At 38.2% G+C, this 25,817-nt stretch overlaps 3 protein-coding genes across 3 annotated transcripts; 2 read left to right on the forward strand and 1 right to left on the reverse strand.

The window, feature by feature from the left end:
* Positions 1-1,129: 1,129 nt before the first annotated feature.
* Positions 1,130-4,756, forward strand: LOC139952408 (small ribosomal subunit protein eS12-like). The gene is made up of 6 exons (XM_071951525.1): positions 1,130-1,199; positions 1,323-1,359; positions 2,327-2,473; positions 3,062-3,164; positions 3,691-3,792; positions 4,551-4,756. The coding sequence occupies exons 2-6, from the start codon at positions 1,343-1,345 to the stop codon at positions 4,608-4,610; spliced, it is 429 nt and encodes a 142-aa protein (XP_071807626.1). The 5' UTR covers positions 1,130-1,199; positions 1,323-1,342; the 3' UTR covers positions 4,611-4,756.
* Position 4,757: 1 nt separating this feature from the next.
* LOC139952407 (DNA primase large subunit-like) lies at positions 4,758-25,718 on the reverse strand. Its single transcript, XM_071951524.1, has 13 exons — positions 25,410-25,718; positions 24,912-25,021; positions 24,584-24,660; positions 22,956-23,079; positions 22,357-22,452; positions 22,018-22,155; positions 21,341-21,484; positions 20,827-21,009; positions 20,283-20,409; positions 19,335-19,417; positions 18,902-18,970; positions 18,133-18,220; positions 4,758-6,038 (listed from the first exon to the last, which is right to left on the reverse strand). Exons 1-13 carry the CDS (start codon positions 25,588-25,590, stop codon positions 5,845-5,847), a joined length of 1,614 nt encoding a protein of 537 aa, XP_071807625.1. The 5' UTR covers positions 25,591-25,718; the 3' UTR covers positions 4,758-5,844.
* On the forward strand, positions 6,848-16,034 carry LOC139952447 (uncharacterized). The gene is made up of 2 exons (XM_071951580.1): positions 6,848-7,131; positions 9,036-16,034. The coding sequence occupies exon 2, from the start codon at positions 9,066-9,068 to the stop codon at positions 11,748-11,750; it is 2,685 nt and encodes an 894-aa protein (XP_071807681.1). The 5' UTR covers positions 6,848-7,131; positions 9,036-9,065; the 3' UTR covers positions 11,751-16,034.
* Positions 25,719-25,817: the final 99 nt, after the last annotated feature.

The following is a 25,817-nucleotide window of genomic DNA, read 5'->3' on the forward strand; positions in this document are numbered from 1 at the left end:
AGTTTGAATGTTTGTATGTCACCTTACCTTGGCGTCATGGCATGGAGCTTGAGCCGTTTCTTTTCGGATTGCCGTTTTGACCAACAGTGGCTTCCATATTGAAATATGCGGTATAGGCTTGTCCAGTTTTCTTACATTGCAAACTGGAAGGAGGGGCCCCACTGCCCCCAAACTTGTCTCTCTCAGAAAGTGTCCATATCAAAGATCTTTGGTCTCTTCGTCATGCACTACACAAGACAGTTCATTCATGCATCAAACTGATTAACACAATCACCATTAATATTGACTTAGCCTACCTCCATGCTTGTACTATTAAGCGTTCCGAGAGAAGACTTCATACAAGGCCTGGAATTCCTCCTTTTCTTTGTCAAATGGCCAAAGATGTGGCCAGGTGTACATGAACAAAGATCCCCCTAATACTATTTAAAAGACTCTCTTATTCATCGTAATTTTTGGCGGGAACGCGGTATAACAAAAAGCCACAGTGCGGGCTTCGTCACCCCACACTTCACCCTACCTTCAACCAGCGAGGGTCGCCGCCGTCTAAAGCACTTCTTTTAACTTGCGTTAATCGAAATAATATGTTAGCAAAACTGACCAGACAAACGACCAATGGAGAGCTGTCGACATAAAACATTGTGAGAAACAGCTTCTTTGAAGTAGGCCTAACGTAAGTTTTTTAAGAAAAGGTTTTTTTTTCCTTGCAACTTCCATGACCAATGATTCAAAATTTCCACAAATTTGTTACTTTATGCATAATGTTGGAATACAAGTGAGCATAGACCTACCTACTGGTCTTTACAGTTACCAAACGTGTCCAGTGCCTTTTTAATAGTCAATTAATTTTATTAACAAGTCTGTTAAGTCACAGACAAGCTTAGGCCTATTATTACTATACAGATGCGAAAGTTTCTTCTTTTGATAAGTTAACATTAAAACAACTAGGACCAAAGGGGTGGTGAAGTGCTTCGTGAAAACTGTAGAAAACACTTTTTCGTTTTTTTTCCCTTCTGGTTGGGGTACCCGGTACTAATCAGTAAAGAAAAAACGGCTGACCTGCCGTCTGAAGTTTAGTTGTCTGAAAATAATTGATTGGCTAATATTGACCAATTGAAAGAGCACCCTCTAGCGGCGTAGTATTGCCATTCTTAGATAAAACGCCCTCTCTTAAATTGCTTGTTCGTTGTGGTCTGATCTATGTAAGTGTGAGCTCTCCTAAATCAGTCAAAAATCTCCGTTTTCTTCAAACCATCCATCCATAAAAACTAATTATATCGATAGAGTAAATAACAAACAAAATGGATTTGTGTTTATTTTTCCAGCGAGGACGTCCGCAGAAACCATGTCTGACGCGGAAGGGTGAGTAGCGTGGTTTGTAATGTTCGGGTTGGTCATTGTGGCAATTACCATGATTACACATTATGGTCATGCAGTCTGAAACTCGCAGTCGTGTCGTTGCCCAATCTTTGCTACCCCATTGGCAATGTTGACTGCTACTGTTACTTACAACAATCCCCATCTGGAATCTTAAAATTACAGAAAGTAATCACAGTCTAACCAATCACATGGAGGTGAAAAGGGGGGGGGGGGGGGGGTCAATGTATTGCAAAATATCGTTTTATTTTATTTGTTTAGCTTGGCGGGAGAAAAACTGACCCGCACACCGGTTAGCTGACAAATATTCCATTGTCAGATTGTTTAAATTGCAAATCTCATTTATATTTAACAAGAACTTAGGAATAATCCTCAACTTCCCTAAACTTAGTTATTCGATTTAAACTTTGTTTCTTGTTTTTTTTTGGGGGGGGGGGGGGGTGGGGGGTTATTTATGAAATCATTAACTTTTTTTAAGTTGTAAAAATTACTAGACGCTTTGAATTTGATTGATAAATAATTAAAACAAAATTTAGAGAGAGGGTTCTTGAATTGAAAGTCACTCGAGGTATAAATTTGTAGGAAATCATGCTTGTCGCCCCACAAATTATTTAATTTTTTATTGAGTTAGGTCAGTTGGTTTGGTGTTTGACTTAAAGATTCATTGTCTTAAAAAATTATGTTATTTTACATGTCTTAAAAGATGAATATTTGTTATCTTATGATGATACTCACAAGTTCCCTCATCTTACGAAAGGTTGAAGAGAAATCTTGTACTGTTAATTGTGTCTGAGGATAACATTTCATTAATAATATTAATATAAAAATTAAGCAACATGCAAAACCCTCCGAGCAAGAAAACCCCCAATGTGAATCGCATCAGAAACCACCACTGAAGTGAGAAAACCTTGTGCTCCACAATATAAATGTTTTATTGTATGCTTTTCTGCAGAGACGATCAAACCACCGCAGCCGCGGCTGCTGCCGTTCCCAGCGGACCTATGGACGTGAACACTGCTCTACAAGAAGTGCTCAAAACATCCCTCATCCACGATGGATTAGGCAGAGGTCTCCACGAGGCTGCCAAGGCCTTGGACAAGTAAGAAATATTGCCCTAGTAAGCTCTCAAGACTGGAGTGAATGAAGAGTTTACAGAAGAATTGAAAATCAGTTCTTAGATCGGACTTTGCAGTATGGATGCACATGATTTCTTTTTGGTTAATTTATAATACTAATGAAAAACTAAAAATAAATTTATTATCAATGGCAAAATTTCACAATTATTCACATTATCAATGGCACAAGTTCCTACACAAATTGACATTTTCCTCAAATTGAAGTGTTGCTTGCCAGCTAGGAAAATTGCTGTGCCCCTTTGAAAATGAAATTAAAGGCCTGAAAAGTTGTGATTGTTAAGATTGATATGTCTTGAGAATGATGTTTCAGCCTGATAGACTACTGATGTTGACTTAAGACACCAGCGATGAAGTAGCAAAGTCAAGACTGACTCAAGACACATCAAAAAAACAGTTGCAACAAATAGTTAATGGACTGACAATTCGACCCTAGCAGAGCCTTTTTCAAAAGCTAAACAAAAAATAACCCATGTATTCATTGGTTAATACAATGTGACATGCAAAATTCAATGGTTTGTGACTGATGTATGATTTTTATTTCTTTCATTAAGACGTCAGGCCCATCTGTGTGTTCTCGCTAACAACTGCGACGAGGGTATGTACAAGAAACTGGTGGAAGCTCTATGTGCTGAACACTCCATCAACCTTCTCAAGGTAAATAAAGGATAATGAGTTCTTGTTCACCAAGAATAAAAGAAGGCCCAGAATTATTACAAGAAGGCCTTTGGAGGTTATGGCCTCCGTTGCCGCTTTTGTTTGCCTTGGTGCCCCTTAAAATGTAGATTCTCCAATGGAAGTGCCCTTTGCATAATCAAAATGGCCATGCCATCTCAAAATTTAGGCCTGGTACTATCAACTTAAGATTAAAACTTGTCAAGACACCTTATCAATTTTTGTTATTGAGTCTTCAATGAGTTCGGTGTCGATTGTCTTAATGTACAATGTATTTTTTATGAATATTTGTTATCTTATGATGATACTCACAAGTTCCCTCATCTTACGAAAGGTTGAAGAGAAATCTTGTACTGTTAATTGTGTCTGAGGATAACGATTCATTAATAATAATCACATTTATAAAGTGCCTCTTCCTAGGGGTCAAAGTTAAAGACTTGTGCCTGTGTGATGTTACTTGTAAACCCTGTTTGTCTAACTAATGTTTATGTGCTATTTTTTTCTTCAGGTCGATGACAATAAGAAGCTTGGTGAGTGGGCCGGTCTCTGCAAGATAGACAGAGAAGGAAAAGCCAGGAAGGTGGTTGCATGTAGCTGTGTGGTCGTCAAGGTAAACAGACAAACATTACAACAAATGGCAGCCATTTTGAAACTGTAGACATGATTGAAAAAAAAATATATGTCACTCTTTGAAATCAGTACCCACAAATTGACAGCATCAACAGTGTTGGATCTGATTATCTGACGGATCTCGATGTATAATAATTATTAATTAGTGGTTTATGTGTATTTTCATTTTGTTTGAGAAAGACTTGACAAGGGTTGAAACATCAGGCCATTTTTGTGTTATTTTGGAAAGATGCAATTGTTATCCTATGATGATAGACACAAGTTCCCTCATCTTACAAGATGGTTGATGAGAAATCTTGATATTGAACCCTAAAGCGTCTGAGGATAACGGTTAATTTTCCATTCACTCGTAGACTTTCTTGAAGACATGTTAGATTAGGGAAAGGACTTATTAGTTACTGGACCGGAATGTTTGAACAAGACCAAAATTGAAATGAGCAAAAAAAAATGCCTTCACAGTTGAACGAATTGACCAGACTGTTAGAATTTGAAAAAGTACTTGGGGAAGATTAATCTCAATAATGGCTTGGATGAATATTCTTTAATAATCATCAACATTATATTCATGAAGATTTATCAGACTGAAAGTGAACATTAATTGAACACAAGACAGGAATTTACCGGGCTGATTCTAAAATCACTTGCCTCTGGCTGGCCGTCTTAAGTAAAGTAAAATTCTTGGAAAGGTACATATGATTTTTGAAGTGAGAAATTAACAGAGACTCTGTTTTTTTACAGGACTATGGTAAAGAATCTGCCGCTGTTGATGTCCTCAATGACTACTTCAAGGGAAGATAAACCCTCAGAAACCGTCTACCGACAACCACCCTCTAATATGCGACTCCTGGACACACTTTTTGTGAAATGAATTTAACACCAGTAACATTGTTCACATCCATAGGGAAATGGTTGACAATAAAACAAATGTAATAGAAGCAAAGTAACTGAAGTTGTCTTTCTGCTTTATTTTTAAGTCTGTTGTGTTAATTTAATTTAAAAGCATTTTTTTATGACAAACGTAAAGTCTGGTTCATACTGCCTACGAATGCAACACTAATTTTGATTTCACAAATTCACAGAAAACAATTTGCAACAACTCCTGCGAAACGTCTCTGCAAAATTAGCTATGTGACGCTGAAATTCGCTTTATATTCCAGGAAGTATGAACCGGGCGTGAATTGGATGTGGTCAATTAATTTTACTACACAAATTTCCTGGAAATAGTTCGTGGCCCAAGAACACTATTATCAATTGGGGATTTTGATTCAGAAGAGGGGGTGTTGGCGGAAGGAGTGGGGGTGTATAGCCCACGAGTTTAACTCGTACAGCATGCAACCAATGCAATATATTTTGCAATACATGTACATGGAGAAGTGGGGGGGGGGGGGGGAGCAATGTACAGACTTCGGGTCCCATTGTAAATGCATTCAAAAATACTCTAAGTAATACTCAACTTTATAGTACCCCCCCCCACCCCTCCCAATAGGACTTGCTGCCAGTTTTCATGAGGCAATTTTCCAAATAAACTTTGTAGTTTTATCAAATAACATTGTACATGTATTATTCATAATAAATCTAATGTTCTTTGCAACGTAAATACTTTTGAAATTTGTTTATAAGGGAACTATTTGTTATTAAATTTTAACACAAGGCTCTCAGTAACTCGCAATTAATCCACTTTTCTGGGGGTCTTAATTTTGAGAAGACTGAAAAGTAAGTTGGAAATCGCTCACATGTCTTCAACATCCAGTCAAGTAGAGCCGCTGTTTTAACCACCAGCCGATTCTGTTTCATTCTGCACTTGGTGGCTGCAGATTTTTGCAGAATGTGTCCACAAAGCTTGTGAAAGTTTACATAGCAGCCGTTTCCCCCAACTTTCATTCTGTCCATCATTCACATAACTTCTTCACAGGATGGCTGCAGATTTTACAATTTATTCTGCAGACACTTTCCCCATGGCCTGTGAAAGTTTACAAAACGGCCGTTCTCCCATGTTTTATTCTGTCCCATATGACTGGATCTTGCCGTTTTATTATGCAGAAACTTTTTCCATTGCCTCTTTCTCCATGGCTTCGAGTTCTTCAAAAGACATATTAAATTCATCTTCAAACTGGTCGTTAGTAGCTTTGGTTGTCGTGTCTTGGTTCTGTGAGGGTTGTTCTACTGGTCTCTGTGGTGGTGGCTTGTTCAACTGGGAGGGACGTGGGGACGAAAATCTTCCAGATCCTGGAAAAACAAAATAAAATGTTTGCTTCCTTTTTAAATATTGTGAATCACTTTCCAACCCCCAGCAGACACTCTATTTCAAAGCTGTAAATTAGATTAAGATTACACTAAACAAACACCTTTTCTAATTTGTTTCCTTCGAAGCAGTTTAAGAATTTTTGTGGAGTTTTTACAAGCTACACTTTTGTAATCTGAAAACAGTAAATGTTCATGTCGCCTTCATTATTTTTTAAACATTGGAGACATAAATAGGGTTTATGTGATTTTTTCTCTGTCTCTATGGTTACACTAGTTTATTTCAGCTGCTTGATTGAGCTGTTACAAATATGTTATTTTTTTAAGGCATCCAAGCAAAAGTCCCATCCTTTTTCAACCATGTGGACTACATGTCACGCATGGATAGCCATATCAAAATAATGAACATTGAGGAAGGAATGAGTCATATCATATTGGGTGCCAAAACAACCGCCCACTAATTCAAGTAGGTATTTATTTTGTTGTCGATCCATATTTCCAATAATAAATTAGAAAAATAACATAGTAGCAATAAAATAACACAGGCTTCAAATAACAACAGAACTTTCATGATTTATCTGGCCCCAGAATGAGGCATTTGAACAGTGCCGCACATTAAACCTAACGGTAATTATGCAGTGACGTGAAACATTTTTTGTAGCTATGTGCGTGCCAGGTCAACCGGAAGCAATCTTTTCATAGTTAAATCGGCTCATGCGGGTCACAGGGTCGTGGTTTTTGTGCGCATTGTCAATACGACATACAAGACGATAAACTAGCACTGCACACGACAGGCATCAACGGCGGTCGTTCTTTTTGAATTTACACGTAACACAAATAGAGTGAACTGTTTAACAATAACTGTGGTTTCCAAAGTAACGGACGAAAGATGAGCTTTTCAAGATAATTACAAGCCAAGACTAGATAAGACAAAATCAGAAATGATTTAGTGTCCTCGATCATTTTTTTCCGAGCATCTATCTCGCTCGACCGAGTGCACCGTGCATCGTTTGAACCGTCGAAAGCGCCCTGTGGCCGGCATCTATTCTGACTCTGACCGCCGTGATCCCCGTTGACGGTAAGTAAAATGACCCATCAAAAAAAACCAAAAAAACCTTTCATTCCTAAAAGACTTGCTCCATTACAATCGTACGAGAATGTATCCCGACATGACACCTCGCCAAGGTTTGTTCAGTGCATCGATCGAGTGTATTTTTCTAGCCGGTCCCGGGGGCGGTTGGCGCTGCCATGGGATGTATGTATTGTAAGTGTAAATTGAATGGAATGTGAATCTCATATGAATAATTTATGTTGTTTTTTTGGACATTTATATTTTGTGGGTCCGTACTGGAATGGGATGGGACTTTACTTTATTAAAAGCAGAAATGGGATAGTCTATCCAATCCAGTCTACTACCTGGCTGTCTTGAAAACATGTTTTTTACCAAAAAAAGGAAAGTTGCACATTTACCTTAAATTTAAATTAAAGCTTGAACCTTTCCCATAAAAACATGTTTTTAAAATTTTTAATTTTTAGGTAAATTTGGCAAAACATCTCAACTAGCGGTTTCAAAAAACTTTTGCCTTGAACTAGGATTTGGCTACTTTTTGTATTACAAAACACAGTGTCCACAGATTTACACTAAACTCACACTTTGAAGATAATGATAGCAGAAAGCTTCTTTTAAATCAACACTAGCTGAGGTGCTGTAGTTTTTGAGTAAAACAATGTCACAAAAATTTGACATGCTAAAATAACTATCGTCTTCTCAAAAATTATTTGCGCGACTTGTTTTATTCATTTCTCAAAAACTACAGCACCCCAGCAAGTAATAGGGGAAGCTTTCTACCATCATTATTTTCAAACTGTGTGAGTTAAATGTAAATATGTGGACATTGTGTTTTGTGTCCTACAAAAGTACACAGACCCTTTAAAGGAACACGTTGCCTTGGATCGGTCGAGTTGGTCTTTGAAAAACGTTTGTAACCGTTTTTTATAAAATGCATATGGGTAGAAAGATGTTGTAAAAGTAGAATACAATGATCCACACAAACATGCCTCGAAATTGCGTGGTTTTCCTCTTACCTCGTCGACTAACACGTCGGCCATTTATGGGGGTCAAAATTTTGACTCCCATAAATAGCCGACGGTGATAGTTCGCACAGTAGAAGGAAAACCACGCAATTTCGAGGCAAACTTGTGTGGATCATTGTATGCTACTTTTAAAACATCTTTTCAACCATATGCATTATATAAAAAACGGTTAAAAACGCTTTTGTTTTGACCAACTCATCCGATCCAAGGCAACGTGTTCCTTTAAATGCTTGATTAGGAAAAAACTAAAAAGTTATTATGGTTTTGCAAGTTTGAAATCAGATGTTTAAAAACAGTGAAATTAAAGAAATTGGTGGCCTTACTAATTCCTTGTGACTTTGATGATTGAATCAAGTCTTCAAGATCTTAAAGGTTCAATGGTTGGTTATTTCATGTGAAAGTGAAAGTACAGACTTTTGAGCCTATAAATTTGAGAAATATCTGTATATTATTTTCAACTTTTGTTTTTGAGGGATTTTTTTCTTTTTTCTTGCATTTTTAATTACATCAATGTGAAACACTCAAAAGTACTAAAAAAAGTGTACTCTACTAGTGAAATGACAAGCTAACTGCTGGCCAGTCACTAGAAAGATTAAAGTGGCTGTGTCCTCGTGATCATGGAATTATGAACACTCACCCAGTAACTGCTCTCGCAGGCACACTCTCCATAGCTAGCTAGTACAGGAGCGTGTGCGCCTGCAGTAACTGGGTGAGAGTTTATAATTCCACCTGCTTTGATCATGACGACAAAGCCCCTTTAAGGGCAAATTGTATACCCATAGCTACCAAATGTGGAATACAAATACATAAATGATGTTGCTAATTGCTAAGTGTTATTTGTTTGGTGTAATTTTCTTTATTTCTTCTTTTGTTTTCATGTCAAAACAGGTGAACTGGAAACAGTTTGTGACAAACAAGATGGCTGAAGAATTACAGAGAATCTTAGAATGTCCAATGTGTTTGGAACTGTACGACTCTTCAAACAGATGGCCAAAACTGTTGCCCTGCCAACATACATTCTGTCGAACGTGTCTCGGCCAGCTGGACAAACATGGTTCGATAGCTTGTCCACAGTGCAGGCAGCAGCACAAGAGTCCTGTTGGGGGTTCTCAACAGCTTCCCAATAACTTCACTATGCTCGCCTTGCTTGATGTCCACAAGAAGTCAGGTCCATCCCCACCAGCTTCAGTTTTGTCATCTTCAGAAGCGACCCCAGCGAGATCCAATACTGATAGCGTGCGTAAGGCAATCGCTGAACTAGCACGGAGACTCCAACAAAAAGCAGGCGAGTTATCAAGCTTTGATACAAAGCAGAAAACGATCGACGAGAAATTCCTTGCGGTGAAAAGTCAGGTTGATGGGGCTTTTGAGTCCCGTTCCCGTGACTTGCAGATCCGGAAGGAAGCTGTGATAAAGCAGCTGGCTGGAATGAGGCAAGAGGAGTTGAACCTAGTGGAGACGCAGAAGGCCAGTGCCAATCAGTACCTCCAGAAATTTCAACGAGAATTTGCCTCGATGCGGGAATCCATTCTCACCAGTCAGCAGCCAACACAAGAGCAGTATAACCAACTCTTGACTGTGTGTCAAAGATACACTCAACAAATTGAACAGTATGCACTCACCATCGATGAGCGATTATGTGAGGTTACCTTCACGGACCCTAACCGCACTCAGTTGGCTGTGAGTATCAACTCTTATGGTGTCCTGCAAGTAACTGGAATGGATAAAACAAAACAAACCGACTCAAATATACTCCACCTTCAGAGCCCATCCTTAAATTCCAGTCCTGCGGTGACTTCTCCTGGAGCTCCAACTAGCTCAGGAACTCCAGCTCTGAGTAGAAATTCCTCATCAACAAACATTTCAGTTGCAAATCTCAGCCAACACTTACCCAATGTGAAAAGTGCACCAAATTTGTCACAGCAGGAAGATGGTACTCCTTCAAGCTCTTGTGCCTCTTCAAGGGCTGGCTCCCCATCTTGTGCAAATAGAAATCAGTCACAAATTGTACCAAACACGGTCAACCAGGTTCCCAGTACAACATCTGGTCATCAGGATGGCACAGGAAGCGTATTTGCACTGAGCGGGAGCCCATCTGTGTCTGAGAGCAGATCTGTACCAGTTGGCGGACAAACAGAAGCAGTTCCTAACAGCAGAAACCCTTTTTTATCAGATGCAACATCGCGTCCAAGGATGACACAGGGTAATTCGTCACAAAACTCTCCAGTATTAACCACAACATCACAAAGAAAGACCTCTTTACCAAGTCCAATTCCGAGTAGCAACTTGCCCCTTTCTCGGAGCCCTGCTGCTGGTGATGCTACTCGTTCTTTAGCAAAGCATACATCTCTTGACAAACCAGCACCTCCTGGAGTCAAGCCAAGCCTGCCATCAAAACCCTTGAGCAGTTACACTAGGCATGCATCCATAGATTTCACAGGAAGGCAGTCTCCTGCTTCAGGAGACTCAAACTCACCCCTGTCCCGCATCAAGGAACAGAGTTCAAGAGGGAATAGACCAGCATCAATCAATTTTGACACAACTAGTTCGACACAAAGTGCAGCTATGGTGTCCCCTGAAGGAGTTGTTCCGCCATTACCCCCTCGGAGAGTCAAAAACATAGAAGGCATGCGTTCCCGAAGCATGAGTACAGACGCAGGGATGGCTAGCAAAAAAGATTGGGCTAAGTTTGACACGATCGGATCACGATCACGTAAATTCGGGAAGGGCACCACAAAAGACATAGCAATCATTGGTAGTGGCTGGTTCGGAGGGTCGTTTTTCGAGAAGCCTACAGGAGTAGCTATTCTCCCGAATAATCTCATGGCAGTTGTGGATGAGAGGAACCACTGTGTCTCAGTTGTGACAGACGCAGGTCAGCTCTTTAAGACCTTTGGAAGCCAAGGTAATGGTCCAGGCCAGCTACAGTTCCCCAAGTCCATTTGTCTTAATAGTCGCCAGCAGATAATCGTCTCCGATTGGTGGAATCACCGGATCCAAATATGGGACATTAATGGGCAGTTTGTCTCCCAGTTTGGAACCAGAGGATCACAAGCATCACAGCTAGATGGACCAATGGGTGTAACGTGTGACTCTTCTGATAACATCTTTGTTTGCGATACCAACCATCGTTGCATTAAGGTTTTCTCCCCAGCAGGTCAATACCTTCGACAGATCGGTAAAGAAGGAAGCGCAGAGGGAAGTTTTGTCTGTCCCTCCCATCTCGTCATTTCTCCAGGCGGTGAACTTCTCATTACCGATTCGGGGAAACACTGCGTCCATATGTTCAGTACACAGGGGACATTCCTTTATCAGTTTGGGGAGTGGGGGACCAGTCCTGGTCAGCTAAACTGCCCATCAGGAATAATGATTGATCCAAGTGGATACTTGTTTGTGTCTAGCAGCGGGAATCATCGGGTAGAAACCTATAATCCATCGGGATCGTTTGCTTCTAGTCTCGGCACACATGGGGCGGAGAAGGGTCAATTTGATGAACCTGTTGGGATTGCATCCACCAGTGATGGTCAAGTGGTTATTTGTGACTCGGGGAACAAGAGGCTTCAAATCATGCTGTGCTATCAGGATAACCAATCCTTTGTGTAAAACTAATGTACCATGTGTGTATCTACTTGCCAGGTACAGTTTGTTCACAAGTAGATACACACAAGGTGTTACTGCAAAACAAATATATTGATACCTCACCATGCAATGCCTCAAATCCTATAATGTAACAGTAATTGTACTCAACAAAAGTTTTTACACAAATTTTGTCTGAACTGGGCCTTGAGTTTTATCACCAATATTAACGCACCCCCCCCCCCCAAAAAAAAATGTTGGTCAAAGAAATGTTGCATGATAGTGATTGCAGTTGATGTTTCTTTGAATAACACTTTATCAGTACACTATTAAAGGGGAACTGTCGACATAACTGTATACTGCTTCTGGCTGTACATGAAATTACAAACTCAGTTTGTGGTTACTGCGTGCTGGCCGTTTTATTACAGTATCATAAGTGTCTTTAAACAAGAGCTCCAATTATGAAACCCAGATAAAAAAAATATACCGGTACTAGAAAGGCCAACTGTCTTATAAATCCCAAATACACTGCAATATTGTACCTTTTTGTGTACAAGGCATACAGTACTATGAGGTGATGCGAAATATTTCAAAATTAAATCTTCTTCCTTTACATACGTAAGCACTACAATTTGTCAGTAAACCTATGTACTAATCCAATTTAAGGAATTTGTCGCAGCAATTGCGTTTTGCTTAAACGAAATACCTAGTGGATAACTTGATTAATTTTGTTGAATATGTACTAAGACTTTTACTACAGATACATGTAGTACACACTGACACTTTAAATTAGTGCAGTGCGTCCACAAATTATTTATTAGAGCTCTCCAGAGCTTTCCTTGCTACTGCAGAAAGTTCCCTGAATATAAACCAATCTTTCCACGTTCTGATGAACAAATTTGATTTGAAGCTCCCTGTTTTATGGAGATTTGTTCCTATTACATTGAAAGGAATTCTAAGTATCTTTTTGATTGTTGTACAAAATATCCCTCATTGCATGATGCAAATTATGGCTTCTCTGTAACTGTCAAAGCTTGGATTTCAATTTTTGTTTTCAATTCATTAAGGTTTATTAAAAATATCACACAAATACACGACAGAAGTTAAAAAGACTTAAATTGGCGTGTTTACATTCATTATTGGATCTTTGTAATAATAATAGTGGCAATTTACAATTCGCCATGTCTGTCTAAAAGACACTCCTGGCGCAGGAGAGATGCCGAAGCCAGATTGCAAAGAATATAGTTAAGAACAAAAATAAGTTTTCAAATGGGTTTTGAAGCTTGAATATGTAGTGATTTGTCGGAGTTTAGGGGGGAGTTCGTTCCATAGTGATTGGCCAGAGTGTTAGAAGGATCGGGCTCCCCATGAATGGCGTGTGAAGCCTGACTAAGCCCCGCTTTAAATTTAAACCAAATGTAACTTGATTTATTTCTGTGTATGATAACAAAACAAAAATTAACTCTCTCTCCAGTATCTGTTAGTTTTTCTTAATATTTATGGTCGGCCTGATTTTTCACTGACCCTTTTGAACATTTCCTTCCTGGTCACTATTTATTACCAAAGTCAGGATCCAATTTCAAAGACCTGCTTAAAGGCACAAAATGTAGCTTAGTACAAAAACTAGTTATATAGTTGATATTAGCATTCAGTTTACACAAAATAAGTTTGTCTAAATTTGTTGCACTACACAAAACTACTTGACGATATCGTTCATTTGGGGTACAACCTAGGTCTTCAAAAAAGGAATTCTAAAGAGAAGAATTTTGCGCGTTGCATTTTGTGTAGCTTGTCCATGGGAGGATGTTAGGTACAGCATGGAGGAAGGAATTCCTCCATGGGTACAGGGACAAAGGAAAGAACACACCCACTCGCAAGAGTATAATCTCTGTTTGGGATCCTTGGATAAACATTTACTTTTGCACAAGTACAATTGTTTTGTTTAAGTTTAGACAATTTGCAGTACATGGTAAAAGTTTAACTGAAATAGTAAAAGCCGTTTTGAAGTGTTCAGATTATTCCATTAAACCAGCTTTGTAGGTAATATGATGCTTCAACTTTATGGACCAAGTTATCTGCTTAAATAGTTTCAAATTTACTGAAATCAGCCAAAAACAGGCTGGATAACAGAAATTTCAACACAAATCGCCGTAAGGTGGGGGGGGGGGGTGACAGAATCTTCTACCACAGGCACACCTTTTACAAGAAGTCATTGACATTACAGAAAGTTCATAGTGATTTGTGCGTGGGAACTGCAGGCAGCAACACTACATGAAATGTGAATGGTAATTTTGGTAGGTTTTTGTTTTTTGTTTGCGTTCTGCCTAAAACCCTACAGTTACTGCCCTACATGTACATGCAGTTCTCTAGACCACAAAGTACAGGAGTTCACTAAAAACAATTTAAAGTGCAAACCATGGTAGGAAAGTGATCAAATAAACAAAGCTCTCTTTTCATTTTACAAAGAAGAGTCAATACTCACTGAGAATTAGGTCTGAATTAAATCAAATTGAAGAAAATTTACAGTTAGAAATTTAGGAGGTTGTGGGTGTCGTAACCTTTCAAGGTCAGACAGAATTAACAGTCAGTTAATTTCATTTCCTGATTTGCATACGGTCCTAACTGGTGACTCCAAACCCATTCAATTGAAATCAATACATCAAGGACACAAGGTTTTCACAACTTCCTCTTCCAAAGCTGGCACCAGTGTATTTGACCAGATATTACAAAGTGCACTTAGTTAAAGGCAAAAACCATTTCTTTAGTTTTTGAAACTGTTCATTTGTAATGTAGATGTATATATAATAATAAAACTAACCTCTGAAAATTTCATTTCAAAAGGTGGGGACATTGCCAGAAATCGGGAGAAAAAAATATGTCAATTCTGGAGGAATAATCCTTATAGGATTCACAATCTAAGGAGCGTTAACTCAGATTCAAATTTAGGGCCTAATTTTTGAATTACTGTAATCACCTTACTTCAAGGTGAAATATTTATCAAAATGTTTCATACTATTGAAAGCTGCTGAGGCTTCTCATCAAACAATTTTATTTTCACTAAATTTAACGAATGTATCTACCTTTCCTTAAAGACACTGGACACTATTGTTAATTGTCAAAGACCAGTCTTCTCACTTGCTGTATCTGAACATATGCTTAAAGAAACAAACCTGTGAAAATTTGAGCTCAATTGGTCATCAAAGTTGGGAGATAATAATGAAAGAAAAACACCCTTGTCACGTGGAGTTGTGTGCTTTCAGATTCTTGATTTCGAGACCTCAAATTCTAAATCTGAGGTCTCCAAATCAAGTTTGATGAAAATTACCTTCTTTTTGGAAAACTACGTCACTTCAGAGGGAGCCGTTTCTCACAATGTTTTATAATATTTTGAGTAATTAGCAATAGTGTCCACTGCCTTTAAACAATAGCAGTAGCTACATGTATCTATATATCTATGCAATTGTAGCACTAGTCCATGTTGGACTGTCATTGCATTGCAACAGAGACTGGCGTCCTGCCAGGGCTATTTTTCCAAATGTACTAACGCACTGCAGTAACAGTGTATTAAAACAAAATGGTGTAAATGTTATGAGAATTTAATACGTGTAAATAATTGCATTTCTTTGTTAGTTGAAATATTATACTGTTTTAATGTGGGTTCCATTTGTATACTAATTTCCTGTATTAATTTAATATGCAAACCTTAAAGTATTTAACTGTATAATTAGTTTTTATGTCAACGAATACAGGAGGATGAGTTTGTTAAACTTTAGCAAACAATTTGTCAATGTAATAGTGACTTCAATAACATACCATGCAAGCTTTGAGAATGTAGTGTGGGTGTCACATGCAATTATGTCCTCTTTGCAATACTATCCGGAGGACATTATTGCATATGTCCGCCGGACAGTTTTTGCATAGCCCCGGACACGATTGCATATGCAAAAGTTTCTGGAGCGGACAGTATTGCATGGCGGACACAATTGCATCTGACATGGGCCTGAGTGCATAGATAAGAACTGTGTAAAGCAGGACTGTTGCCCCTGGCATTGGCCTTGGTGCCCCATCAAAAGTTTCCAATAGACTTTAAAATTTTCCAATGGAAGTGTCCTTTGCAAAATGAAAAGGCATTGCCCTCTTAAGAAGAAATAACAGGCCTTGTAGAGACCGGTTTTGTAGGATGAAATACTGAACTGTAAAACAAAATGTCATTATGCAAACTTGTTTTTACGAAGTACAATGAATGAAATGTTTTCAATTTTACTCAGTTTTAGATGTGAATAAATACATGCTGCCTTTACACACACTAAAGGAGAGTTTTTCAGTGTCTTTGTCTACGTTATGCAATGCAAAAGTTATCCCTTTGAATTACAAATAAAAATTGGTGTAAATTTATCCCTGGAGTAGTTACTTAAAGGGCCTGTGGCTGGATATGAAATTATTCCTCACATCATCATTTACATAAAAACAAAACAATGTCTTGAACAAACACTGCCAAAGAAAGTATTCTTCATTGCCAAAATGATCATCACATGCCAAACTGATCTGGCATTCCAAACGGCCAGACTACATCCTTTTCAACTGTGGTTGTGAAGGACGATCAGATAATTCATTTTCTTTTATTAAACTGAAAAGCAAGGGCTTTCAGTTAGTCAAGGTCGTGCACAAATTGCACACATTTGTAAAATATGTTCCTCTGCAATGTAATAAACTCTAGCGGTTCTTATTTAATTTAAATCAGAGACATTTAAAGGTGCATTAAATCACGTCTTTTAATACCAAGTCCTTTTCTCTATACATATCTTGGTACCTTCACCACATTACTTCGGAGTGAAATGTTTCTCAAAATGCTTTATATAATATCATAAGCTGCTTTAGGCTTCTAACCAAAAACCTTTTATCTGATCAACCTTCACAATCAGTTTGGCATGTGATGATCATTTTGGCAATGAAGAATACTTTGTAAGGCAGTGTTTGTTCAAGACATTGTATTGTTTTTATGTACATGATGATGTGAGGAATAATTTCATATCCAGCGACAGGCCTGCTTTGATCATGGCGACACAGCCCCTCATAGGGTGCCCTATTTCTTTCAAGGAGAAAATGCTTTGGTGCCCTTGCCCTTTCAAATAAGCATGCAGGCCTACACCTTCCCTTCAACCGCTGTTGAGCCCCCCACTGTGCCTCAGACATTGTATGTTCTTCATCTGTCAAGGCCATCCAATTATTTATTGATGACTGACAGAGTTGATGCTCGCTATGGTTCATGCACTATAAATTATAACGAGGTCTTGGTAATTAACATATTCCCATACAATGATTCTTGGAATTGTGGCTCTGTGCTGAACGGCCTTACTATATGAATAATTAATGTGAGAAAACAGTGGGAACTTCCTCATAATGTATGGTTCAATGGGTTAACAATTAAATAATCCAATACATACATAATATGTCAAGGAAATAACTTGCACTGGTTATTTTATTTATTTATTATTAATTAAATAAGTTTCAGAAAAAAATAAAGCCTTCAAGAAAGACTCTGCTAGGGTCGAAACGCCAGGCCACTAACTATTTTTTGCAGAAATATAGCCAATGAGGTCTTTAACAGCAGTTAAAAACCAGAGAAGCCGTGGCTGTGCAAAAAAAAGACTGGTCCGAAAACGAGATAAAACCGGCAGGTCCTTTTTTAAATTATCAGAAAGCCATTAACCCAGCATGGTTCAACCGTTTAAGACCTACCCGGTAGTCACAAAAAGTCTAGTTATGTAAGAAAATCTTGTTTTGTAGGCCTAAATTTTCAACTTACGCTCCGTCCTCGCAAAGGGTCAAATTGCATAAGACGCTTATTGGTTGTGTTTACGTGCTTTCGAACAGATTTTACATTTAGTAGTTTGTTTTGATTGCTTTATGCGCCTAAAAGTTAACGCACATAGCTATGATGTGCGCCAAACCTGGTTTAATTTTCTTATTTAACTTTAATAGTCAACTAACACAAGAATCATCACAATTTACAAATACTTTCCACCTCCCCCCTCTTTCTCAACCTCACGGGGGTAACCCTTCGCTCGTCTCCAGCGCCTTGCTTCAAACATAGGCGCTGGGATGGGCAAACGTATCTTGCACTGTCATTGGTTTAATAATGCGCAGTCCCATCATGCATCACACTCACACTGCGCCATATTTCTATGCACTGCATACATGACGTACTTCCTGAACAAGAATCTGTGCAAGCGATTAGCACATCCCAGCGGTCCTGGATAGACTGGGCGCTGGGGCCGAGCGAAGGGGTAACCCATCCAACACACGCAAACAACCCCCACTCATTAACCACAAAACTTGAACTTATGCTCTAAACCGCTTGGACATGACACTCTATGGACTGATACCTCGGTCTTGCACCCAGACTTACCTTCATACTTCTTGTCACCACTCAGAATCTTCATACTCTCTTCAAAATATTGGTTCGGATGTTGGATGCTAACATCTGTCTTAGCGTTCTGTGTAGTAGGAAGCGATACATAAACAATTCATTTAAAATTATTACTTGCCTTTGGAGAAGATGAATAATTTTCTTTTTGTCATGCCGATGGATGGCTTAGTCAAACTAAGTTTAATTCAAAGTTAAATACTTCATAATAATAGCAGTTTCATAGTAATAATATTTTTAATAATAACAATACAAAAACTTTTAAAGTGCTGTCATCATGTTGGCATGCTCTAGGACACTGAACAAAAGCCACTAGTCAAAACCTAAGCAGGTACAAATGTATGGACAAATTAGGAGGAAAAATCATTATGTAAAACAAGAAAGCAAAACATCATATCTTTCACGAAACATGCTCTGTGCAAAAACGTTCTATCTAGGCCCTTTTTGCTTTGTACAGCTCATCCGGGCTATTCTAAGTATGATTTATGACGTTATGACAATGTCAAACTTGCGCGTATCGTAAGTTCCCTTTTAGGAGGTAAAATATTTCTGCACTGGCATAACAAACTACTCTTCAGATAAAGATAACCACAACACAACACAATTCAAGGCAAATATTACATTCATGTGAAAATTGCACAAATCTTTTCATTTTAAATCAACAACTTTATTTGATTTTTTTTCTCTAAAGATCTTGTTGCCAAATAGCGCCCTCTTGTGACTGAACATAGACATGTTTGACCATACTTACATTGTGGGTTAACATGAAGTATTTGGAGCAGGCAACTTGGTAGTGAGATTTGTTTACCAAATCAATAATCTGGAGAAAGAAAAACAATTGTATTGTAAAGAATTAGAATTCTTAGTGTTTTCGCCAGTGTTCATTACAAAGTAAGTTTTTGTGGTCATTAACTTGTTAAGTAATTACCCAAAAGTAAACACTGCATTTAACTTTGGTTATTGTTGGATGCCTGAAATCTTTCTCAGATTTAAACATTTCGAGTGGAAACGCCCTTTTTCTCTAAAACTACACTATACTTATAAGGAGTCAGTTCTCAAAATGCTATATAATATCAACAGCTCTCCACTATTGTTCATTACCAAGTAAGTTTTTTATGGTCATTAACTTGCTGAGTAATTACCAAAAGTAAACACTGCTTTAACTCTGGTTATTGTCGACTTACCTCATCAACTCCTGCCTGATTGACCTTGTAAGACGCAAGACGCTGCTTCAGTAATTTACTGTCTGTATGACGGAATGGGCACCCTGGGAAAAAACAAAGACAAATTTACTAGAGCGGGATTTGAACCAATGATCTCTGGATTAACGTGTTGGTGCTCTACCAACTGAGCTATCTAGCCTTATGCTGGCGGAATGGACATCCTGATAAAAAAATACAAGAAGATTTGGGGTTGAACAAAGACAAATTTACATTGTTTGGGGGTGTCAGTCAGAAGCTGTACAACCATTAACTGCCGTGTAGCCAGGGATCACACCCAAATTTACAATACAACCTGGGAAGCGGCGGCCAGGTAAGGTTTTGACCAAAAGGAATTTATTAATGGTAACAACAAATTGGTGAATTATTGCTTACAACAATAATTAAAGTTAATTTCTTTAGCAACTGCCGTAAAATGCATCCAAATACTTAAGGGCAGGGACAAAAAATTCACAAACGGGGCCAATTTTATAGAGCTGCTTAAACACAAGAAGCACTATATCAAACAAAAACATTTTGCTTACAAGAATAAGGGTTACCAGTCACAACACCATGTGACATGTTTAAATTGTGCTTAGCATAAAAATATTATTTTCTGCTTAAGCAGCTCTATGAAACTAACTCCAGGGGCCAATTTCATAGAGCTGCTTAAGCAAAAAATGTGCTTAAGCACGAAAATAGCTTGCGTATTTTACACACGTTACTGGTCAAAATTTCATGCCATATACATTGCTTGTGACTGGTATTTAGCTGTTGTTTACTTAGCATAACAATTGAGTGGAGTCTTGGCCGGTAATCTGATTTTACTAAGCAAGGATTTTTCCGCTTAAGCAAAATTTTGTGCTTAAGCAGCTCTATGAAACTGAGCCCAGGTGACTATCATTGGAGGATGAACTGATGTAAAGTTCTTACCGTGATGGTCTCCAGTTGCTGGGGCATTGGTCATAATGATCTTCATACAGCTGTATGGGGTATAGTCCGTACGCTTGCCTTCTTTGCCGTAACTATGACGGACGTTGTACGCATACTGTTTATCAAACTATAATAAGACACAGAGAAGCGGTTTTAAAGTTTTTTATAGTATAAAAAATAAAAAACAAATAAAAAATAAAAATAAGGGAAAAAAAAGAGGCGTAGAGCATACTGTATAAAACGTCAAGACTGCACTGGCTTTTTTCAGAGCCAACACTCCCACAAAAGAGATTGAATACATGGTTGTATCTACAAGTTTACTCTTTTTAGTTACTTCTTACACAGAGAAGCATTTCAATTTGATCTTTGTCTCCGAGACTCAATCAAGTCTAACAGGGCCTAATTCGCATCAGTTGAAAAGTGCTCGACTACTGCGAAACATTTGCGGCAAAAACAGGGCTGTGACAAAAAAATTCTTATCGCATCGCATTCGCAGGAAGCTTTATGAACCTGGATTACCAATATGTAAACCCGATGGTAGTACCTTATCTACTTCCATAATCTTGCTGAATTCACTTCTCCAGAATGTCAAAGCTTGTTCCAGAGTCAGTCCAATCCCTTTGAGGAATAGACCATACTGCATTCGACCATGATGACGAATGTGATGGTTCTCACGTAACTCTGTGTGAAGTTGGCGCATACACAGTGGAAATGACTTCCTTGCATGCTGTGGAATTGAACATTACAGGGTGTAAAAGAGAAAAATTTGTTACAGAGTCTTGGATTATTTCTTTTTCATGGAACACAGTTGTCAAATGTAATACCTTTAATATTTTCAAATAGTAAATTTGAGACTTGATTTGCCTTGAGATTCAATAATAATAAAGTAATATTTCACATTTATATTGAGCCCCTTACATACAAAAGATCAAAATCTCATTACACTTGTTAATAATGCCAAGCCAACATTTTACCAGTTCAATAATGTAAGACAATTGAGGATTTGATCTCATAAACAAAAACTCTGGCTGACAAGTAACTCAAAAACTTCAGCTTACCATATCCATGTCTTTAAGTTCGATCTTGCCAGTGTTGGTTTTGACACTGCTGTAGTTCTGGCCCAGATATTGTTTGCTGAGATTGTTGAGCATCGGTAGAAGACGATCATCTTCCTCAAGATGAGGAATGCTTCTAGCTGTCACCTGAAACGGTCAAGATGAGGAGAGAATATCAAGCCTTGCTCTTCTTAGAACTGAAAAATACAACCTCCAAGAGCCTTGGGATAGCATCCTTGTAAAGAGGACTAGCAAACCAAGGTTTTACTGGCATTACCACCTTCAAGCATCCTATTGATTGTGGCGTTCCACGGCCTAGCGGTTAAGAGCACCGAATCCAAACTCAAGTGTTTCTGATCAGCAGAGTGTGGGTTTGAGTCTCAGTCGTGACACCTGTGTCCTTAAAGCAAGACACTTTACCATGATGCTTCGACCTTCGGATGGGACGTAAAGCCGTTGGTCCTGTGTGTTTTGTAACCCCCGTAAAAGAACCCAGTGCACTTATCGAAAAGAGAAGGGGTTTGGCCCGGTGTTCCTGGTTTGTTTGGCAGCATATTGTGCAACAACCTCATGTGCTATGTTAAAAGAGGTCTCATCATTCAAACCCAGTCCCACATACCTTGCAGGAAAAATACTGTATGTTAAAAAGCTACTATAATTATTATTATTGTACAACTTACTGCAAGAGCTTGAGACAGGTGGGACCTGAAAGCACTTAGTATGATGGAGACCAAGTCATTATGAGGAACGTAAGCCCAACCCTTGTGAAGATAAACCTTTCTGCCTCGGACAAGATCTATAGCTTCGGTGAATGGTACCTAAAGAACAAAAAAAACGATGAAAGTAAAAGCTGGACAAGTTTTGAGATGTGCCCCCTTTCCTCATATCAAAAGTTGATAAGAATTGCACAGAAATTGTTTACTTTAAACAGTAAGCGGATAATGGTGATTGTAAGCAAAGAATTTGGCAGTAACCAGAGCCATAAATTAGGGCCCTGATGGTAACACCAACGCTCATACCTTATAGAAGTCTGTGTGTTCTATCATAGCCATGGTCATGCTGAAACTACTAGCACAAAGATACTTAGCAATCTGCTTCTTCTCATCTTCAGGAATCTAAAGAAAAAAATACAATTTCTTTAATTTCTTTTATAAGGAGAAAGCTGCAAACTTTACAAATTTAACAAAACAGACCTATGGTATAAAAGAAAAAATTGTTCATGGCCTGAGGTTTCGACCCTAGCAGAGACTGAGTCTTTACTCAAACTTCTTTGAGGGCTTCGAGAAAGACTCTGCTAGGGTTGAATTGAAACGCCAGACCATTAACAATTTGTTTGTCCTTCATTTTAATCCAGAAAATGAACATTGATGCAGGCCTTGTATTTCACTCTAGTATAAGGGGTATTTCTATATGGCAAATGTAAATATGTATTGGAACTTTCCAAAAAACACCATGTCAGCAAAAGCACAGGGCACCATGGCAATTGCTTTTGGTGAATTAAAGGCCTGTTGATGATGGCTCAAATTTTACTCCTGCACCCATTTTAGCTGTGGTGAAACGATTTGCTATTCACAAAATTAATCATCTTAAAATTCTGATGAGTTTTCTGTGATCTTACCGGCGTGAATTGTAAATCATTTTCTTGTAAGAAACGTGTAACTTCTCTCTTATCGGTTTCCATTAAGAAACGATAACGGAACAAATCCATCTCCTGAGAAATGAACCAACGTCTCAAATCCTCGCTGTTTAAAAATAAAACATGAATCCAGACAACCATTTGTTATTGCAGTTTCTGATAGTTTTACTTAAAGGAACACGTTGCCTTGGATCGGTCGAGTTGGTCTTTGAAAAGCGTTTGTAACCGTTTTTTATAAAATGCATATGGGTAGAAAGATGTTGTAAAAGTAGAATACAATGATCCACACAAACATGCCTCGAAATTGCGTGGTTTTCCTTTTACCTTGTCGACTAACACGTCGGGCATTTATGGGGGTCAAAATTTTGACTCCCATAAATGGCCGACCATGTTAGTTCGCACAGTAGAAGGAAAACCACGCAATTTCGAGGCAAACTTGTGTGGATCATTGTATTCTACTTTTAAAACATCTTTCCAACCATATGCATTTTATAAAAAACGGTTACAAACGCTTTTGTTTTGACCAACTCGTCCGATCCAAGGCAACGTGTTCCTTTAATTAGGCCTAATAAAAACTGGAAGAACTTAATTGTCAAAACACAACAAAAGAAATTGAAAATGAAAGTTCAGAAATAAGATAAGATACATTAACGGTAGGCCTATTAAAGCTTAATTAAAACATGGTACCATTCTGGGGAATAAACTATAGGGCCTATAACTCACTTCAAACAAGGCATTCATTGAATCAAATGTTAATGAAAAACATATTCAAACAAAGGGATTGTATAAATATACCAAGAAACATAATACATTACTGTAGTCTTATAAAATAAAATAAAACATTTTATAATATATAGGCCTAAAAAAGCTCATAGCAAATTTAAAAAAATGCAAAACAAAGAAACAAACAAAAACAAGCAACAAACAAACAAACAAACATTAACCTGGAAAATGGGAGAAAAAACAAGAAAAATTACAATAAATTTTGCATATAATTTTACACATGTTTTCAGCAAAAATATGCCATGATTTGCAAACAACAAAATTACATATAAAAAAATTATACAATTCAGATGAAAATGAAACTTCAGTACAGTTTTATGTTAGAATTAAAGACCAGGGGATAGGACATTTATATGCACACATTTTAAAACAATTTAGTACAAGAATATCCTGGAAAATGAACACATGAAAACAGATAAACAGAGAAATTATAACAAATAATTAATTGTATTCTGTAAAATTAATGTGCATTTCTGAAAAGATGAAAAATGCAAATAATAGAACTGATACATTTATTGCCTTTTACGAATCCATGCCTGTGGAAGACCTTAGTACACACGCAAAGCATGCACCAACAACTATACAGGCCGGCACTCTTGAAGGGGCACAGTAAATTGCCCTTGGTAAGGGGCGTTTCTAACTTCTAAGTTTGTATTGGAACCTTGCACAGGGCACCACAGCAAAACCACAGGGCACCACAGCAATGGTTGAGGGCACCACAGCAATGGCTGAGGGTGCCGTGGGTTTGCGAGGGGTAACTCTAAAATAAACATAAAATCTATTTGTTTTGGGTCGCAATTACAAAAGAGAGAATTGAAACTACTTACGATTTACAGTAAGCCAGTCTGAGAATGAAGTGAGAAATGTGATCCTTCCGTCGCTCCTCAAAATCATCTTTAAGATCCTGTTGAAATGAGAACAGATTAACTAAGATTAACAAGGATTAACTATGGGCTAATCAGGATTAAATAAAGATTTACAATGGAAATTTACCTGGTTAGTCTGCTGCCACCTAGTTCCAATAGACCAATCCAGTAGGCTCCGCCCACGACGCACGCTGTCGGACCTTAGTGTCGGACATTCGTTGCATTGTGATTGGTCAATACCTAATGGGGCGCAGCTTAATGGATCGGTCTATTGTTTCATTTGTGTTACCTTTCTGACAGCGAGTGGCATCAAGTGTCTCAACTCTTTATCCATGTACTCTTTGTACTTCTCAGTCCCTCGTACGTAACTCTGACCAGCTTGCTCAACATGACGTAGAACTGTAAACAAAACAAGACAGTAAGTTTATCATATGTCATAAATTTTAACTCATACTGCACTTTACGAGTGTGCATGGACGGTGTGGGGTTTCTGTAAATGTAATGATTTTCAATGCTAAGTGCTAAGTTATTCGTGCACCAACACCGTACCTGATGTTTGATTCAAAGCACATGTGAAAATCTAACACATTGCCACAGTGACTGTTGACATGATTTTTTATGATCCATAAAACTCAAGAAGTCAAAATAATAAAACTTTTATTTTAAAAATAAAACTAAACAATTATATTTTTTATATTTTTTATATAACTACTATATAATAATGTACAAGCTCTAATTTGTGTATAATAAAAGAAATCATGAATTACTAAATGTAAAAAATAATTACCTTTCACCCGGGAAATGGCGAAGTCTTCGAATTCATTCAGCGAGATGTTGTCGGTAGGTGGCAGACGGTAGAACTGCAATCGGTGGGTATATTGTGACGAGTTGTCCCCGCTAAGTCGAGCCTTCCCTCGGCCCCTCTGCTGCCTCTGGTGGGCATTTTTTCGCTCACCACCGAACTGCATGATCAAGCTTGGAATGTATCTTCCTCAATAACACCAAAAGTTTGAATTTCAGAGACAAATTTGTGCTATTTTGGAGGCGTTTTGTGCAACAATCGTCAGCAGCCCAGGCAGTCTGTGTGTGTATCACATTCGCGCCAGATTTCAGACTCTGGCCGTGTGTCAAAGTGCTATTGAATATTCATGAAACCCTCTTTTGATTGGCCAGTTTTTGTCACGCCCCTCAGCCC

This window comes from Asterias amurensis, chromosome 20, assembly GCF_032118995.1.
Source record: "Asterias amurensis chromosome 20, ASM3211899v1".
Classification (NCBI taxonomy): Eukaryota; Metazoa; Echinodermata; class Asteroidea; order Forcipulatida; family Asteriidae; genus Asterias; species Asterias amurensis.

Bases quoted from the DNA above. Each gene is read 5' to 3' on its own strand.
- LOC139952408 (XM_071951525.1), top strand. The intron at 2,474-3,061 runs GTAAGAAATATT...TCTTTCATTAAG, and splicing joins GCTGCCAAGGCCTTGGACAA to ACGTCAGGCCCATCTGTGTG. The intron at 3,165-3,690 runs GTAAATAAAGGA...TTTTTTCTTCAG, and splicing joins ACTCCATCAACCTTCTCAAG to GTCGATGACAATAAGAAGCT.
- LOC139952447 (XM_071951580.1), top strand. From the start codon at position 9,066: ATGGCTGAAGAATTACAGAGAATCTTAGAATGTCCAATGTGTTTGGAA.
- LOC139952407 (XM_071951524.1), bottom strand. From the start codon at position 25,590: ATGCAGTTCGGTGGTGAGCGAAAAAATGCCCACCAGAGGCAGCAGAGG. The intron at 23,080-24,583 runs GTAAGTAGTTTC...ATTTTTAAACAG, and splicing joins AGACTGGCTTACTGTAAATC to CGAGGATTTGAGACGTTGGT. The intron at 21,485-22,017 runs GTAAGTTGTACA...TGACCGTTTCAG, and splicing joins ACCTGTCTCAAGCTCTTGCA to GTGACAGCTAGAAGCATTCC.